Source organism: Onychomys torridus, chromosome 11 (assembly GCF_903995425.1).
Source record: "Onychomys torridus chromosome 11, mOncTor1.1, whole genome shotgun sequence".
NCBI lineage: Eukaryota > Metazoa > Chordata > Mammalia > Rodentia > Cricetidae > Onychomys > Onychomys torridus.
This window is the reverse complement of record NC_050453.1, coordinates 54,271,279-54,289,932: the sequence shown is the minus strand read 5'-3', so window position 1 is coordinate 54,289,932 and position 18,654 is coordinate 54,271,279. Positions and strand designations below refer to the sequence as shown.

General features: G+C 39.0%; 1 protein-coding gene across 2 annotated transcripts in view; it reads left to right on the top strand.

Annotated features, from left to right (window-relative positions):
* Dennd1b (DENN domain containing 1B) overlaps nucleotides 1–18,654 on the top strand; it is a 219,998-nt gene that overhangs the window by 177,636 nt on the left and 23,708 nt on the right. For both annotated transcript variants that reach the window (XM_036202682.1, XM_036202683.1), the window contains 4 exons: nucleotides 8,387–8,477; nucleotides 13,986–14,026; nucleotides 14,995–15,063; nucleotides 18,327–18,383. In XM_036202682.1, the coding sequence (XP_036058575.1) occupies nucleotides 8,387–8,477; nucleotides 13,986–14,026; nucleotides 14,995–15,063; nucleotides 18,327–18,383 (258 nt within the window). The remainder of the gene's footprint in view (nucleotides 1–8,386; nucleotides 8,478–13,985; nucleotides 14,027–14,994; nucleotides 15,064–18,326; nucleotides 18,384–18,654) is intronic.

Below are 18,654 nucleotides of genomic sequence, written 5' to 3'. Positions count from 1 at the left end.
GAAGAGCCAAGAACTCAAGGAGTCTTGGTGATACTGGCTTTTGAATATATTAGCTGTGTCCAGCAGTGAATTTTTGTGTGCTATTGTAGCTTTCCCATTTGATTCTTTTCCTAAGAACTTCTAACAGTGTGTTGATCATTCATTGGGCGCAGTTTCCCCTATACACTTTCAGGTATTTGGATAACATCCCAGGCTTTTGCTCCCCCTTTTTAGCATTAGACTCAGAAGTCTGCCTTTCTGTAATTATCTCCATTAGCAAGTATCTGGCCAGGGATATCTCTGGATAAAAAGCATTATCTGAGATAATTCTCAAACATCCTAGGACAGACTGTAGATAGATAAGTATTCAGACCATCTGCTAGTTTCTTGAAATAAGGTAAATATTCATACTGAGACAACCACCTAGGCCAGGTGGATGTTAGGTACAAAGCTTTGTTTCTTGTGCAAATTAAGCTTAAACCCTCCTTTCTTCCATAGCCCAACTGGTATCCCTAGTTCTAAAAGATTCCCCTTTTAACAATTAACTCAGAACAAAAGGGCTTTTATATACCAGGTGCTTCAATGTGACACAGGATACACAGCTACCAAGTACACTTCCCCGACCCTGTCAGAAAACAGCACAGTCAAGATAAGCTGAGACAGATGTGGCACCAAAAGAAAAAAAAGGCAGTTTTATTTTACTCATGACTTATAGACTTCTAATATTTTACTTAACCACTTCTAAGAATATAGTTTGAGCACATAAATTCCCTTTTTAGATCGTAACCAATTTTAGCCCTTAGTTGACCCCACCTCCTTCAATCACTCCCCTTTTGGGTTGTAAATGAAGCTAGGAATCACTGCTCCTTGTGTGGATCTTACCACCTCTCTGTATGACCCTGAAAACCTCACACTGCATTGTCAAAGTATTGCTGTTCACACACACACACACACACACACACACACACACATCGGTACCCACAGCACTGGCAGAATAGAGTGATTGGACTAAAGAGCATGGTGTGCTTAGATTCATTCGACATCCCTCAGATTAATTCTTCACTGAAGGTAGCCTCTCTTTTGGAACACTGGGAGAATTCCCCTCAGGTACCTGGGGAGAACTCATTAAGTTTGTGGCTAGGGTAGTGTTAACATTTCTCTTCACAAAATCAACTTTTACTTATTTACTAAGGACTTTAGACTCATTTGAAACACTATTTTTCTCCATCTCTCAAGGCCTTAGTTTTGCTAGATTAGTCATCTTGGTATTTGAGAGGTACCTGTAAAGAGGTTTTAGCAGGAGGTAAAAGTTTAAGTATGGTAGTTTTCTTCCAGGACAAAAGAATTTGGATGTGTAGATCTGTTTGCTTTGGGGCTTTAGTGTCTACGGCCTGGATTCAGAATCAGAATGGCCACATGAGCACCAAAGAACAACACCTTTGCCTCCTCCTTGACCTGCTGTCTCAGTCTTGCTGTGAAGAGACACCATGACCAGGGCAGCTCTTATTAAAGAAAGCATTTGACTGGGGCTGACTTACAGGTTCAGATGTTTAGTCCATTATTGTCATGACAGGGAGCATGGCAGCATGCAGACAGGTACTGGAGTAGTAGCTGAGAGCTACATCCTGATCTGTAGGCAGAGAGAGTGAGCCTGGCATAGGCTTTTGAAGCCTCAGAGCCCACCCCAAGCAACACACTTTCTCCAGCTAGGCCACTAGGAATCTTTCTAATCCTATCAAAGAGTTCCATACCCTACTGACTAAGCTTTCAACTGTATGAGCCTGTGGATGCCATTCTTACTCAGACCACCATACTTGATAAATAACTGCACCTGTAACTGCTATCCCTAGCACAAAGATTTTTTTATGATTTTTCTCCCAAATCAAATGCTATATTTTAAATATTAAAATCATAAAATATAATTATTGACAGCCTTATAATTTTGATAGATGGATTACAATATTGCAATTAAATATTTCTATACTGTGTAGACACGAGATGCAGTGGAATGTTGATAATGACTTGTTTTTGGATTTTTCGATTTGTTCTAGAAATCTCCCAAGTGGGAAGTTCAGTAGCATGCATGTTCCTCCAGAGCTGTTCAGCTTGACAGCTCACCTTCATTGCAAATGTAGTCTGGGGATCTGACCAGAGCAGTACTTTCTTTTTTTTTCCAGAGCTGAGGACCGAACCCAGGGCCTTGCGCTTGCTAGGCAAGCGCTCTACCACTGAGCTAAATCCCCAACCCCCAGAGCAGTACTTTAAAAAAAAAAAATGTTTGGAAAAAAGTTTGCCATGGTGTCTAATTTCTAAAATGTATTACATTACATAATTTTCAACTAATTGTGTATTTAATTATATTTTGAAACTCAATTTATTTCTGAATTATTTTATTTTATTTTTTAGATTATAATATAATTCCATCATTTTCCCTTTCTTTCCCTCCCTCCAAACCTTCCCAAATACTCACCTTCTTCTGTTATCAATTTATGGCCTCTTTTTTCCATGCTGGATTTCCGTGAATTATGCGATGTGCTGAAGTGACTTTAAAGCAGTGTTTTCTTTAAACCAGTTTCCTATGAAACAATTGTGCAAAGATGTAGACAGATTCTAAGGATGTCAGCATCAAAAGAAGGCCAGGACACTCTGGTGCTGCTGCTTAAGACTGTTTATCTCATAACCTGCATCACTATCTCATGCCATGCCAAGAGAGTTACCAAAATCTAGCTCTTGTGACTGTGGATTTGGAATAGCAGTTCATATTATCCGTGGTCCCTGTCCTGAGAGCTGTGTACTGCTTCTCTCAGTCTGTAAGCACTGGTGGGTGTGCCTGTTAGTGTGTGTGCAGGCCTGAGGTCAACTTCGGATATTGTTCCTCAGAAGCCAACTTCCATTGATCATGCTGTTGTCGTCATTGTTAGTGGTGGTGATGTTGTGTGTGCACTTGTGGGTACAGGATTTTGTTTTCTTTTTCTCTTTAGTTTTTCGAGACAGGGTTTCTCTGTGTAGCCCTGGCTGTCCTGGAACTCACTCTGTAGACCAGGCTGACCTCAAACTTAGAGAGATCTGCCTGCCTCTGCCTCTGGAATGCTGACATGTGCATTTTTAAAAACACTTTTCTCACGAAGCTGTCTCCTTAGCCCATGTCAATTTAGCACTTTATAATTTATTTTTTAAAAACTATACAGTTCAGAGTGCCATCTTAAAACAGACTTCTAAATTGTATTACAATTATACTCATTCCTTGTTTCATGCTGTGTCTGCCACTACTGTTGACAGTGTTACTTGTCATTCATTACTAGCAGTAAAAAAATAAACCAAAACAAACCAAAAGCAATTCTTCCAAAACTGTCTTCCAGTTATCTGAAAATACGTGTTTGCTAAATGATATAGTCAGTGTAACTCAAACAATGGATTATGGACTCATCTTTTCAACAGAAATCAGTTCTTTTTCTATTCTTTAACTTCATAATTGTATGTGGTAGTACCTAAAACTGTTCCTTCTTTTGCATACTGTGAATGTGCAGAGATAGGAGAGTGGGGAGGTCATGAGCCACATCAAGTCAGGAAGAAGGAAGAGCTGCTATTGGAATACACATTAAGAAAGGAGTTCCGGCAGCTGTCACCTTCAGCACTCCTTCCCTTAATACCACTTTCCATCTACACCTACTGTCAACATCTGTATATCGCGATTTATAATATGCATGTGTATGCGAAAACATCCACTCACTCTCTGTACTTTGAGAAGTGTCTGATTGTCACTGGCAGGATGTTTGCAAAGTCAGTGATAGCACATGACATTTTAGCAAGTGATTAATTTCTGTGGCTCAACTCACTAGTTTAGTTATATAAACTAGTTACTCATGCTCAGAAGTTCACAATCCCTAGATAGTTTGGGGATTCTCTCTTCTGACTCAAACTACTCCACTCATTTAATCAAATAAATGGATTCTGTCCCATAAACAAAAGGGAAAACCTTTTAAAAAGTCTTATACTTTTAATCTTTTAGAACAAATTAAGTCCTGTAAAAGGCTGCCTTAGTGGGTTCTCTTTGCCAGTAATGTATTGCTTTAGATTTATCATTTTCCTTTAACCCTACACTTTAAAGGATGATTCTTAGTCTGTGGAATTAGATCACTTTAATTTGATTTATATTATTGTGTTAAAACATGTGCAAGTGAAATTTTAAATGTGTCTTTAACTGTCTTATTTTTTAAGTAATCACTTATTGTATACAGTGAAGATACCAACATCATATTACTGACTTTGATCCCAAGATAAAATGTTGATTCTGTATATAGATGTAATTATTTACCTTTAAAGCCAAGTGAAAATGTATGACCTTTAACACTTTTGAATATTCTTTATCCCTTTAGCTGGATTCCATTTAAACTGTATGTCTGGGTCTATTTGCATAGCTCAATAGCAGAACAAGACACTTCGCGTTTCCAACTAGAGCAAACTTAGGCAATAATTATAACTGTATGCCAAGCATTTTTGCAATACCCTGGTATTGAAGATGCATACATACATGGGCAACACAATACCCTGTTTCTCAAGAAACTCACAGTTGATTAAGATTGGAAACACTGCTCATAGGGATAAAAACTTTATTACTTAGCATTCTTCCTGAGTTTTATGTTAATTAGCTCTCTCAAAACTGAGCAAGGTTTAATTGTTGGAAAAACAGACTTGGTAAGAAGTAGCCAAAGATTATAAACTGGTTGTACAGCAGAATTCCGATGCTGGCTTTCACATGCCTGCTCTGTACATCTACACCACAGGAAACGTGCATGCATAAAATGAGTAATCTTTGGTCTCTGTTTTCATGGGATTAGAAGATGTTACGAGTAACCCAAGATATACAAAAGCCAAGACTGCCGTTTTAGGCTGTGTCTGTTTAGACCTGTCACTCACACACTTTTGATAATAAAGAAAATTAAAGAAAATGACTACACTTTATTTTGAACATCATGTATTAATTTATTTGCTGTTGTTCCTTAATTTTCTCTGTAAAAGGATTTTTTTTTAAAGTTGTATATTATAGCTGGGAAAATCTACAGTATTATTGTGAAGTGTTACCTGAAGAATCTGTATTGCTCTGTGCAACTCCTCTCAATGAATTTTCTGTTTTATCTCTACAAATAGAATAATTGTATACTCTGTGAGATTTTTTAAGTCAGGCTACTTAATTTTAATTCTATTAAAATTTAAATTTCTCTGGGCGGCGGCGGTGGTGGTGGTGGTGCTTGCCTTTAATCCCAGCACTCAAGAGGCAGAGGCAGGTGGATCTCTGTGAGTTCAAGACCAGACTGGTCTACAAATTGAGATCCAGGACAGCCAGGGCCACACAGAGAAACCCTGTCTGAAAAAAAACAAAACAAACACATTTAAATTTCTAGAATTAAAATTACATTAAGGGTTAACTTCAGAATGATTATTAAAACCCAGTGTTATCATTTACATCTTCAAAAAAGCATCTAAAATATTTCATGATATAACCTTGCATGAAAGATTCAGGGAAGCCTTAGAGACCCTTCACTGCTTTATTAGCACAAAAAAATTTAAATAAATAAGCAGAATTAAACAAATGGCAGCAATGTGTATGTATTTAATTTATGTTACGGATATCCCACACACTGGTCATATGTAAACATCTGCCGTGTTTTTTCAATACTGTCAATACCTCTATATACTTACTGCCCTCACTTGAACAGATGTGCACTGTCCAAGGAAACTGCATCTTGAAAAGGATATTCAGAGGCCTGTGGAGGTTCTATGTTCTTCTTACTCCAGTCTTCTCTTCAAGAACACTGAAAACTATTATTTAAAGGGACCTTGAACAAACCATAGCAAATATGTGTTTTCCTTGATATTTAAACTAGTAAATGTTTAAATTACATGGCATGTCATGAAAATTGTATTTTAGTATTGAATGCTTGGAATTTCTTGGTATTCAGTTATCTTCAAGGGCATCATAGTTTAGGCAAGGAATATTTTTTGGTAGACATTGATGTTATCAGGGGATATTGGGGGATACTGATTGGACTACAAGCTCCTATCTATTGTTGCACTAGATCATTAGTACAGTGAGAGTCTGTGCTAAGCACATGTGGCTGAACTGATAAATGGCTGGTCACCAAGGGTCTGATCTTTGCACTGTTTGAGAGTGTTCTCGTGTGTGTGTGTGTGTGTGTGTGTGTGTGTGTGTACAGCACATATATGCATATTTCTGTGGCAAAATGTGCTGTTAGTATTTTTATGAGTAACATTTAAAAATTTTTATGTTTGAGATTGTAATATAATTACATTCCTCCCTTCCCTTTCCTCCTTCCAAACCCTGCCATAAACCCCTACCCACTCTCCCGCAAATTCATGGCCTCTTTTTTTCACTGTTACTGCATGCACATATGTATATGTGTATACATATATATATATATTCCTAAATATAACAGGCTCAGTCTTTAGTCTTTATAATGTCACTTATATGAATTTGTCTTAGTTAGGGTTTCCTTTTTTTTTTTTTTTTTTTTTTTTGGTTTTTCAAGACAGAGTTTCTCTGTGTAGCTTTGCACCTTTCCCGGAACTCACTTTGGAGACCAGGCTGGCCTCGAACTCACAGAGATCCGCCTGCCTCTGCCTCCCGAGTGCTGGGATTAAAGGTGTGAGCCACCACCACCAGGCCAAGCAACTTTTATAAAGGAAAACATTTCATTGCGACCAGCTTACAGTTTCAGAGGTTTAGTCTGTTATCATCCTGGTGGCATGCAGGCAGGAATCAGTGCTGAAGAGGTAACTGAGAGTTCTACATCTTGATTCACAGGCAACAGGACGTGAACTATGTCCCACACTGGGTATGGCTTTAGCATATGAGACCTCAAAGCCCACCCCCACAGTGACACACCTACTCCAACAAGGCCACACCTACTCCAACAAGGCCACACCTACTAATAGTGCCACTCTCTATAGGCCAAGCATTCAAACTCAGGATGCTATCAGGGAGTGGGGCCATACCTATTCAAACCACCGCCACAGAATGCCTATAGTTCTTTGTATATAATTAGGACTTCTTGAGCTTTACCCTGTCTGCTATGGCATATCCATTGTTGTCATTTTCACTGAGCTCATGTTTGGGCAGTCTTGTCGGTGACACTTTATAGGTGTGGCTTCTGATACTACTACAAAACACAGTCTCACAGTAAACTCAGTGAACCTCTGGCTCTTAAATCTTTATGCCCCCATCTTCTGCAACGTTCTGTGACCGTAGGTGTGGGACTTGTTTTGTAGATGTATCTGTTGGGACAGGTCTCCACAACTCTTCATTTAGTTTGGTTATAGTTTTCTGTAGTGGTCTCCATCTGTTGCAAAAGAGAAGTTTCCTTAATGAAGGGTGAGAACTATGCCTATCTATGGGTATAAGGACAAATGTTGGGAGATATTGTTAGAATTATGCTGGTTTAGTAAATTAGTCATTGTAGATTCTCCTCCAATAACTGACTTTATGAGCACTGATAGTTACCTAGGTTTCCAGTACTAGGCATGGTTTCCCCCTGTTGAGTGGGTCTTAACAGTTAGAGAACTGTAGTTTACATGGTATGCGTGCCAGTCATGCCCCCTTATTGTGCCCTGCTGGCTGTTGATGTGGTTCACAGGCATCCTAGCTGGGCAGGACTGTTGGTTGCCTCTCTCCTTTGGAAGCTTGCATGGTATCCTCTGATACTTTTAGAGCTAGTCCTCAGGGAAGAGGCATTCAAGTCAGTTCCAGCCCAGGGGTTTCTTAGCCCTGTTTCTGAAGTGCATGGTGTCTTCAGCAGTAGGGACTTACCTTCCACATTTGGGGACCACAAAAGGCATTTTTTTTTTTTAATTAAAAAAATTTTTTTTTTCATTTTACACACCAACCCCAGTTCCCTCTCCCTCTCCTTCTCCCATCCTCCCCACACCCCATCTACTCCTCAGAGTGGGTAAGGCCTCTCTTGGGGAGTCAACAAAGTCTGGCATACCAAGTTGAGGCAGGACTAACCCCCCCCCCCCCCGCCCCTGCTTCAAGACTGAGCAAAGTATCTAATAGGCTGTATGTTTTAGGAGTCTCTTGCACAGCCTTGGCCAACAACTCAAAAGATGCTTCTCATGACTGTTGTTGTGTTTGTTGTTATGTGGTCTTTGACTCTTGGAGGGAACATTGTCAGCCAAAAGGAGAAAAGTTCATTGAAACTATATATGTATGTCTAAACACACAATTACATGTATATGGTTTTAAGTAAATTGTTAATACTATGATTCCTGTGGCTGCTGTAGACGTCCTTATTTTTATTTTATCCATTTCCCCCATTTTCTGTATTTATAAGTAATTTTTATTGTTATAAAACCTATGAAAAAATTAACACTTGAAATGTTTACATTTCAGTTTATTGATGGTCGACTGGCAAAGCTTAACGCAGGAAGGGGTTTCTCTGATATATTCGAAGAAGAGATCACTGCAGGTGGCTTCTCTGGAGGTAAGGACAGTTTGAGTATGGGTATCCATTTTCTAGACAATGATTTTTATGCCTGTTCTTGAGTATGGTTATCCATTTTCTAGACAACATCTGATTTTGTGCCTGTTCTTGAGTATGATTATCCATTTTCTAGACAACGTCTGATTTTGTGCCTGTTCTTGAGTATGAGTATCCATTTTCTAGACGGCTGATTTTGTGCCTGTTTTTGAGTATGAGTATCCATTTTCTAGACGTCTGATTTTTGTGCCTGGCTCTGATACCTGTATCTTTATAAAAAAAATAATTTTCTCCTAAACACCCAATGTTTTATGTACAATTTCCATCTTATATGAGCTGTGCTATGGGTTTATTTTCATGATCAAGGCAGGAAGGCAATCTCATAATTTGGTAGTTATTTGGCTCCAATAACCTCTTAGTATTTTTGAAAATAACCAACAGAATTCCACTTAATTTATATCTGTTACCCTTCCCCACCAAATAGTGGTTTCTTCTAGAAAGTGGTGAGTGATGGCTATGACTGAGTCTGAATTTGGAACTGAGACTCTGGTTAAAGTAAGTGTACAGCTGTGTGATACAGCAGAAAGGGCTAGAATTCCTCCTGTATACTTCCTGTTTCAAGGAGTGTTATGTGGGAATCTTTACAATTTTTGCAGACTACTGTAGTATTAGCAAAGTTTTAATTTTACCATTCACAAAATAGAATGCCCTCCAAATGTAAATGCCCAGACAAAGAATGATTTATGAGTTGACCCGTTGTCAGCAGATGTGCTATCCAGTCCTGGCATGCAGAGGATTTTCCTGAGTCCTCCAGTGGTTCAGTGGTTCTTTGGAGCAGGATTGCTGAGCACACTGCTCTGTAATTGTGAGACCAAGTGAACAGCATATCTTCTCTCTCTGTGCTGGTGTGTTATTTCGACCTTTTTGTTGGTTTGCTTCCATAGTCAGGCTTTTAGTCTATGTTTGAATAAATAGTTATTAGAATTGAGAAGATAAAAAGTAATAAGTACATGCCTTCAGGTTTCACACCTTAACTTTACCCTAAAATGATACTCATTGTCAGCCATAAAGCATAAAGATAAACGGATGAAGAGAATTTGCTCATTCACAAGAGAGCAGATGAGCTTGATGGCCATAGGACTTCCCCTGGCAGATTCACGGATTCACTGATCTTGGGAAAGTTAGTTTGTCTGACTCAGCAAGAGAGCTAAACATGGTTCCGTCAGCTCCCTCTCCTCAGCTCACAGGCAGAAATGTAGCTTCAATGGAACTTTTGTGTGAAAATGACGCTTTCTCACTTTTCAACTCAGACAAGCAGAGTATTGTCAGCTTATGGACAAATTGCTTGAGGCATCTACTCAGTATTTACATAACTGCCGTCTCATTATCTTTATGACCCGTGGGGCTGGTAGCTTTTGTAGAATTGAAGATGACATCTTGTGACAGTAATGGGGTAGAGCTGTGATCCTTTTGTACACTTAAATTCTGTAGTTATAACCACTTGTCCAGAAATGGAAGAAATAAAGGAGAGTTAAAGGCTGCCACTAGTAGATAAGGATAACTAATTCATTTTATTTTTATTATTTCTGAACTAAGATCTGTAGTGCTTAAAAGAAGAACAAGAGGATATGATCTTGATCAGCATCTGACTTAGTGATCTACTTAATTCTACTTAATTTATTGGTTTTTATTATAATTAAAATGATTTCCAGCTCCCATGTTCTCATCTGAGGGAGCAAATTCTTATCCAAGAGGAAAAGTCCATTTCCATAGTTATTAATTTGAATGAACAAGAAAGCATTTTAAAAATTATGCCAGTCAGGTGTTATTTTTATTTGTATTTTAAATTATCTTAGAAATACGTAAATATTGTTCTTAGAAAAAAACAACACTTGATTTATTAGGATTTGAAATAGAAAAGATAAACAATAGGAGTTAGTCGTTTTTCTTTTTATTTGGTGTTATTTAGCAAAGACATTGTACCCCTTTATAAGGCAACTCTATTTAAACTTTTTATGTCTTCATATCTCCTATGGTGCGGTTCCCTGTGGCTTTCCCATAAGTCTTCAGTGTTAGTTGCCCCTCCCCATGCTCCTCCTATCCAGCTCTCCAGTTCATCCCGCACTCAACCCTTCCCACTCCATGTCTCCCTCTTCCCTCTTCTTACTTCCGGTGTTCTACCCGCTCCCTGCCGTGACATCCACCCATCCAGCCCCTACTGCTTTCCTGACCTGGATGCTTTTCCACAGCCCCGGCTCTTGAAACTAGACAGAGTGAGTCCCTGGATAACTTGGTCTGTTCTCTTTTGTAATTAAGCATTCCTAGAGGTGGCATTTCAGAGTTGAAGAAACAATGAGCCAGGTTTTAAAATACCTGATTCTTAATTTTGTTGGTTGCTAATGGAACTAGTCCCAGTGGTGTCATCCATGGGGTGGCACCGCACTCTAGAGGTCCAGGCCACAGCCAGAGACCTTATCCTTCTCATGGCACTGCCCGTTTTGCATGTTTTACAGTAGAGAAATGCACAGTAGGTGAAAACATCTCATGACCTATAAGAGCTGAGTATGAACTTAACCTTATAATTTTAAGTAAGATATTTAACTTCCTCCTGTAACTGCTATATGATTTTGCCATAACTGTTTTCTTTGTAGTTCATACATTAGCATTCTTTTCTGGGTTGACAATTATTCTTGAGTCTTACGTTGTTACCATACTATCCTATTTTTCTTCCACTTTCTTGAATTCATTTTGGGGAAATAAACACCATAGGTTATAATTGTAAATAATGTACAGCTCCTAAATGACTGATTTCCATGCAGTCATTTGTGAGGAACAGTAGTAGATAATGAACTGATGAGAATATGGTACACACTGTGATTCTAGCACATGGGAGGTGAAGCAGGAGGACTGGGAGCCAAAGGCCCTTCTCAGTTTATAATGAATTTGAGATCAGCTTGGGTTAGATGAGACCCTGTCTCAAAAGCTAAAAAAAAAAAGTAAAGATAATCTGGATGAAAGATATGATTTTGTTGTTAATAAATTAAAATTTATTTGAAAAATAAATTGGTAGGATAACTTGAATTTTTTTTACCAATTTACAAGGGAAATATGTATCTGAATCTGTGGGGTCAAGCCATACTGTTGTTTGACCCTGGATTTTCTTCTCCAATAAGAAAGAACAAATGAAGCAAGAGAGCTTTATTATAATCTGTAATAAAAACAAACCAAACTTGGGTTTTCTTTTAAGTTAGGGAGAGATTTGAAGGATAAAATTAATCCAGAACCAGACACTTCTCAGTGCCCAGTTTTTGTTAATGCTTCAGAAATAGCAGGAAACTAATGTGATTTAATCGCTATCAGTCCACGGAATCAGCCTAATGATCAAAGGTATTTATTTGGGTGTCAGCTCACAAGACAGAAATAAGGGACTGTAGCAGGATCCTGGAAGGGTGAGTCAAGGTCCAAGCTGTTGTCTGGCGAGCTCTACCCTGGTCAATCTCAGCATCCAAAATCCATGAGGTAGAGAGAATGCATATGTGCATCCCTGGTCTTAAGGGTCCCTGGTGGCCACGCCCAAGGGGCAGGTCCCTAGCAGCTACCTGCTGCCTCACTAGGGGTGGTGCTTCAGGGCATGGCACAAACACCCACCCACTACAGGAAACTGCTAGGCTGAGACCACAGTATCAGTTTTGAGCTGAGCCCCACTACACCAGGTGGGCAGCTGTTGTAGCACTGGTTCCTAGCAGCAAGGTGATGGCCGTTTTTACTTTATTTATCAAATTGTGCATGTGGGTGCGTGTATGCATGCCCCTACATATGTATAGGTCAGAGAACAACTTGCATGATTCAGTGCTCACCTACTACTGGATGGGTTCTGGGGATCAAGCTTGGCTCATCAGTCTTAGCTATAAGCAGGCTGGTGCCTTTAACATCTCTCTTGCCCTTGGTATATTTCCTTTTTAAAACAGAGATACAACCACATGAAAAGACCATGCTGTATCTTGAGGGGTTCTTTGAGCAACAGTGACTGAGTAGCCATTGAGACTTTATATTTAATAATGACTTTTACCCATATAATTTTTTAGATTATTTAAGCATTGTAAAAAATTAAGAAGGTAGTTTAAAATCTAGCTGTAATAAGTCGGTTTGAAAGACTATCAGATGTGTGTTTCTAAGTCTTTGGGGGGGGGGAGGTGGTTATTTGTTTGTTTATTTGTTTGAGTGTTTTGACTACATATGTGTGTGTGTGCGCACCACATTCATGCTTGGTGCCTGTAGAGGCCAGAAGAGGGTGCTAGATCCCTGGATCTAGAGTTATAGACAGTTGTGAGTCACCATGTGGGTACTGGGAGTTGATCCTGGGTCCTCTGCAAGAACAGAGTGTTATTAACTGCTAAATCATCTCTCTAGCACCAGATATGTGTTTCTCTTTTGGCTAGTAATTTCATTTCATTGACCAAATAATTAATGTTTTTTTGCAAGCGAGTATGTTTATTGACAGAGTTTTGGGTGCAGGTTTGTGTATGTCTGGGGTCTGGGTGGACGAGGAAGCCAAAGGACGACCTTGTCCATTATTGTTACTCACCATGTACCTTGGTTAAGTGACTTGGGTCTCACAGAGGAATGTGCCTGTGTCTACCACCCCAGCACTAGGATTATATGTGTAGACCACCACACCTGGCTTTTTTTTGTCAGGATCAAACTCAGGTCTTCATGTGTGCACAGCAGGTATTTTACTCACTGAGCATCTCCCCAGCCTGAATTGTCAGATTTTATTAGAGGTAATTCTGTCAGGTCAGCTCTTCCATCACCAGGATCTTTGCTCTTTTCACATTTCCTTCCAGTGATAGTTTTTACATTTAGAAAGCTAGAGAATAATCTCAGATAAAAGTGTCATTTAGTTATGCTAAAATACAAGTACCTGTTAGTGTACATTATTATTTAAAAAATACAAAACAAAGCCAGGCGGTGGTGGCGCACGCCTGTAATCCCAGCACTTGGGAGGCAGAGGCAGGCGGATCTCTGTGAGTTCGAGGCCAGCCTGGTCTATACAGAGCTAGTCCAGGACAGGCTCCAAAGCTACAGAGAAATCCTGTCTCAAAAAACCAAAAATAAAAAATAAAAAAAAATACAAAACATCCTTTTTTGGCCTCAATTTTCTGCATTTCTCAACTTTCTTCATTCTTCACACTTGAAATGTTTTAAGTGAACCTAACTATAAAACAGACATATTTTTAAAACAATAGGCATAAATCATTGAAAAGTTTATTTTTAAGAGCATAGACATGTTGAATTTCAGGAGGTTATGTCTTCCATTGAAAAGCAAATATTAAAATGAGAGAACCTAGCTAAGCCTTAGCTTATGTGGTATAAGTCCTGACTGCTGTTACAGCTCACTCAGTCAGTCCTAAACACCAGTGCTGCTTTTACAGCAGGGCCAGCTGGCGAACTCTGGTTTCTAGTCTTGCTTGTTAGCAATGATTGCTGGCATCTCATCTTTATGTGTTTCAGGGAGCCCAAGGTCATATCAGCAGTGGGTGCATACAGTCAAGGTAAGCATAAGCCTTTGGATTAATCTTTTTGTCCTCTAGAAAGTGTTGAGAAATGTTCGGAGACAGCACTCTGGCTACACTTAACACTGTTTAATTTGAAATATGTATGTTTTATCATACTTTAAGTATATCTTTTGTTTATAGTTTGTTGATAATTATAAAGGAAATTTTAAAATGAAAATGTTTAGTTCACAGGGAAAAGGCTTATTTAAAACCAACACCTGCCTTCCTTTTATCCTTCAGAACACCAATGTGCTGGCTAGTTTCTAACTACTTGACACAGTTGGGAAGAGGGAGCCTCAATGGAGGAAATGCCTCGATCATAGTGGCCTGTGGGCATGTGTGTGTGGCATTTTCCTGATTAGTGATTGATGTACTAACCCACTGTTGCAGTACCACCCTGGGCAGGTGGTCTCAGGAGGTTTAAGAAAGACAGCTGCATATGAGCTTGGAAGGGAGCCAGTGAGCAGCAGTCCTCCTCAGGTTCCTGCCTGAACTCCTGCCCGGCCTTCTTTGATGATGGACCTGTATGATGTCATAAACCCTTCCTCTAGAAGTTTATTCGCACTAAGGTGCAGTGGTAGGATCGGATGGGGATTTTATTGGATGACATAGTTTTATTAGTAGTTTTCTTTAACATGAAAAATCTTTATTGCCCCACAAACCAGCTGATAAACATGATATACTTTTTATTGAGAAACTTTAAATCTGTATTCAGTATTGTCCACATTACTCTTCTGTCCAAACTTCAGTGATGAAATGACCCTTAGCTGATGCTTTATACCAACTAAAAGAACAGAGTAGAATATTTAGACCCTGTTCTAAATTAGTATAAAATATAAACTCTTAACAACACTGGACATAATTGTATAGGTCTTTAACTTACAGTTCTTTTTCTGTACTACTGACAATGCTTCATTTTCAGGACGGTTTGCCTACAAGTCTTCAAAACCATTTCTCTCTTTCAGAAAGGAAGTGCATTGTTCAACACAGCAGTGACCAAAGCAACCCCTGCAGTACGGACTGCATACAAATTCGTGAGTTTCCTCTGAGTTTCAGACTTCTGCTGATAACGTTACAGTCACATCTAGATGGTAGACATGTAAACTCAAAGTGTTTTCTATTTGTCCATTTGGGAGAGGATGTGCCCATGAGTGCCAGTGACCAAGGTGCTCCAGCTTGTGTGTGCACATGTCCACAGACAAGTGTCAGCCTCTATTCTCTGTCATCAGGAGCCGTGTTTGTGTGTGTGTGTGTGTGTGTGTGTGTGTGTGTGTGTGTGTGTGTGTGTGTGTTTCTGTTTTTTCTTCAATGGAATATATTCCTTTCTAGACTTCTTTTTAAGACAGTTTCCTATATGAATACTGTATTCACACCACTCTCTTCCTCTGTCTCCTCCATCTAGTTCCTCTGGTGTAACTCCCACCTCAAATTGATGTCCTCCTATTTTTTTTTTTCAGAGCTAAGGCCCGAACCCAGGGCCTTGCGCTCTACCACTGAGCTAAATCCCCAACTCCAATGTCCTCTATTTTTAAGTTATAATTACATATATACGTATGTGTGTAAGATCATTTAAGTATATGTGTATATAAGTTATAAATACAACTTGCTGAGTTCATTTAGTGTTGCTCATGTGTTTAGGGATGACCTCTTGGGGTTGGCTAGCCTATCAAGCAATTCATTCCAAAGAAGACAGATTCTCTCCCTCTTAGCTGCCAGTAATTGCTAGTAGCTTGTTTCCTAGGAGTCAAGCCCAGTTAGAATTTCCCCATCCACAGGGCACATCAATTGGTGTAGTGATTTTTCAGATCTTGTTTAGGCAGCCATATTGCTGAGATTTCCGGGTGCATCTTCATGGCTATATATAGAAGATACTATCTCGCAGCAGGCATCCTGTCCTGCTCCTGGTGACCCTTACAATCTTTCCATGATGTTCCATGAGCCTTGGCTATAGGGGTTGTGTTGTAGATTCATCAGTGGGGCTGAGATCCCAGTCAGTTCTCTGTGTTCGACAACTGTGGCACTGTAATTTAAAACAGGTCTCCCACTGGAGCCTGGAGCCAGGTGTCTGGCCAGGGAGCCTTATGGTTTGCCTCTCCGTCTCTGCCTTCCCAACCCTGTAACCAGCGCAGCAGCCCTGTAACCAGCGCAGCCTCATGTCCCATTTTTATTTGGGTCTGGTGATTGAACATAGGTCTTCATGATAGTGTGGCAAGAGCTTTACCTTCCGAGCTATTGCCACAGCTGTGGAGTTTATTTAGAATACACTTAACAAAATGTTTAGAGTGCATATTGAGCAAAATAGTTTGTTATTAAAACAATATTGTATAGAAAGGTATTTCCTTTATACAATCTAAAAGTATTTCCTCGTTTTATTTAAGTTATCAACAAAATTGTTTAGCAAATTTTGAAGCAGGCCACAGTGAGATCCTAATTTAAAAATTGGGTTAATTCCTACAATATATTTTAAATGTTCCTTATTTGCTTGAGGAGAAAATAAACAGAACAATGTGTGGTAGCATCTATTCCCTAGAAGATGCTTTATGTCTTCATGTTTCTCCATGATTCCTCGTGGCTTAGATGATAATGGTGACAACAAGCACCATAAACAAAAGAAGCGGAACCAGATGAAATGCATATTTGATCTGTCTAAATGATCTAAGTACCTATTTTGTTAGACCATTTTATTAGTTGAGCACACAACTTTGTGTGGCTAAGCTGCAAGATAGATGGAAACTTTGCTCCATCTTCCAGATAGACTTTAGAATTAACTGGTGGACAAATTTGGAAGCTGGAAGCAACCAACGCTAGATTCAACTTTATATACTAAGGACCATCTGGAAACAGTGTGGTGTATAGGTTAGGAAATAGTGGAGCTAACTGAAGAGCAGTGTGAGCAAAGCAACACTGGCTCAAATTCTGAGAGATGACAGGAAGAAAAGCAGTTGTCTTTGATAATGACATTCTTTAACCTACCACAACATAGGACCCTTTGGTTCAGTTGCTTTACAGATAAAGTAATGAATGAAATATCTTGATTGATTCTAAAAAATTACAAAACCAAAAATCTCTTAGGATATATTCTAGTGTCAAATGGATTTTGAAATTATCTTCTATTATAATGTATTTCAGTTTGTTTTATTAAATAATACAAAATAATTCTTGCATTCATCTCAGAACATTGCTTGAGTGCTTATCTGCATGTCATTGGTCTTCTGGGCTTTACACTGGTTAAAGGGGAATGGTCTTTTCCCTCTGTGAACATGAGAGTCATGATGTGACACCCTTTCAAACAGCTTAGAAAGCAGCATAGGGTAGTGGGGGCAAGAACTTTGGGGTTGAAATCCAGACTGTGTGTCTGTAGATAAGACTTATGCCGCCCTCCTTTTGGTGAGGTTAAAACACTGATGTATTTTAAAAACACTGTTTTCTCCTTCATCTTTGAAAGGGAGAGGAATTAGACTTCATAACTAAATATAACCCAGATTCGAATCTAGACTAGTAGACTTAGTCTTCCTCAGTCACTGTCCTTTTTTATAAGATGTCTTGATAGCTGTGTAACCTTGGAGTTGTGACAACAAAGAGTGCAGTGTATCTGAGCAGCCAGCACACAGTCAGCAGACACAAAGCAAAGGAGGCTCCCTTTCCTCTCCTTTTGTGACCAACACCGTGAGTAGAATTCTCCAGTGCAAAAATCCATCCCTCCAACGAAGTCCCAGTTGTCTGAAGTTGGACCCCACAATTTGCAGCCAGACTGGAGATACTCAACCATGAAGCCAAACCCCAAAGATACACGAGGATAGTATAAAATTTTCAGTGACTTAATTTTTATTGGAAAATCTATGTGTGAACTAGCCATACCATTAAGATGCCAGTGCTAATCAATATCTGTTTGAAAAAGCACTTTAATAATGCCCTCTAAAATTGCTTGAATTCCTTGATGCTTAAACATTTGCCCAAATAACTTGATGCTGTGATTTACTTTGTCTCTGTTTCTCATCGGTGACAATTTAAAATTAATAATGGACATTAGTTACCCAATTGATTGATTCTAGGCTGAATGTTAATCTTTGTGTGTTTGTATGCAGTACATGTTGACCCATTTTTACCAACAATTTAGGCTTAATGAAATAGTAAGTAGATGGCATCCTTGGAAATAGTGTGGGGTTATAATTTTTTAGCAATGCTTATTATAGTTTTACACACACACACACACACACACACACACACATCATTTAATATATATATTAAATGATAATAGAAGCATGCAAAGCTAGACATACTTATTCTCATTTTCTAGGCAAAGAGTCATGCCAGACTGGGACTAAAAGAGGTGAAGAGCAGGCTGAAACACAAGGTACGTCTGTCATCCTGATATTCTTTACCCTGATTTTGTATGACTTTGCAGCCCCTACTCTACAAACAGTGTGAGATTTATGTTTTAATGGCTTTTGAAATATACTTTTCCCTTTGTTCAAGAATATAGTGTTTATAACAAGTCCTCTGGCAACTAACTCTCTGCTATTCTACATGCATCTACTGAATAATCTCTTTATTGTTTGCATATTTTATCACAAATGTAGAGATCTGCAAAGATACTTTTAACAGGATGTATGTTTTCATAAAAT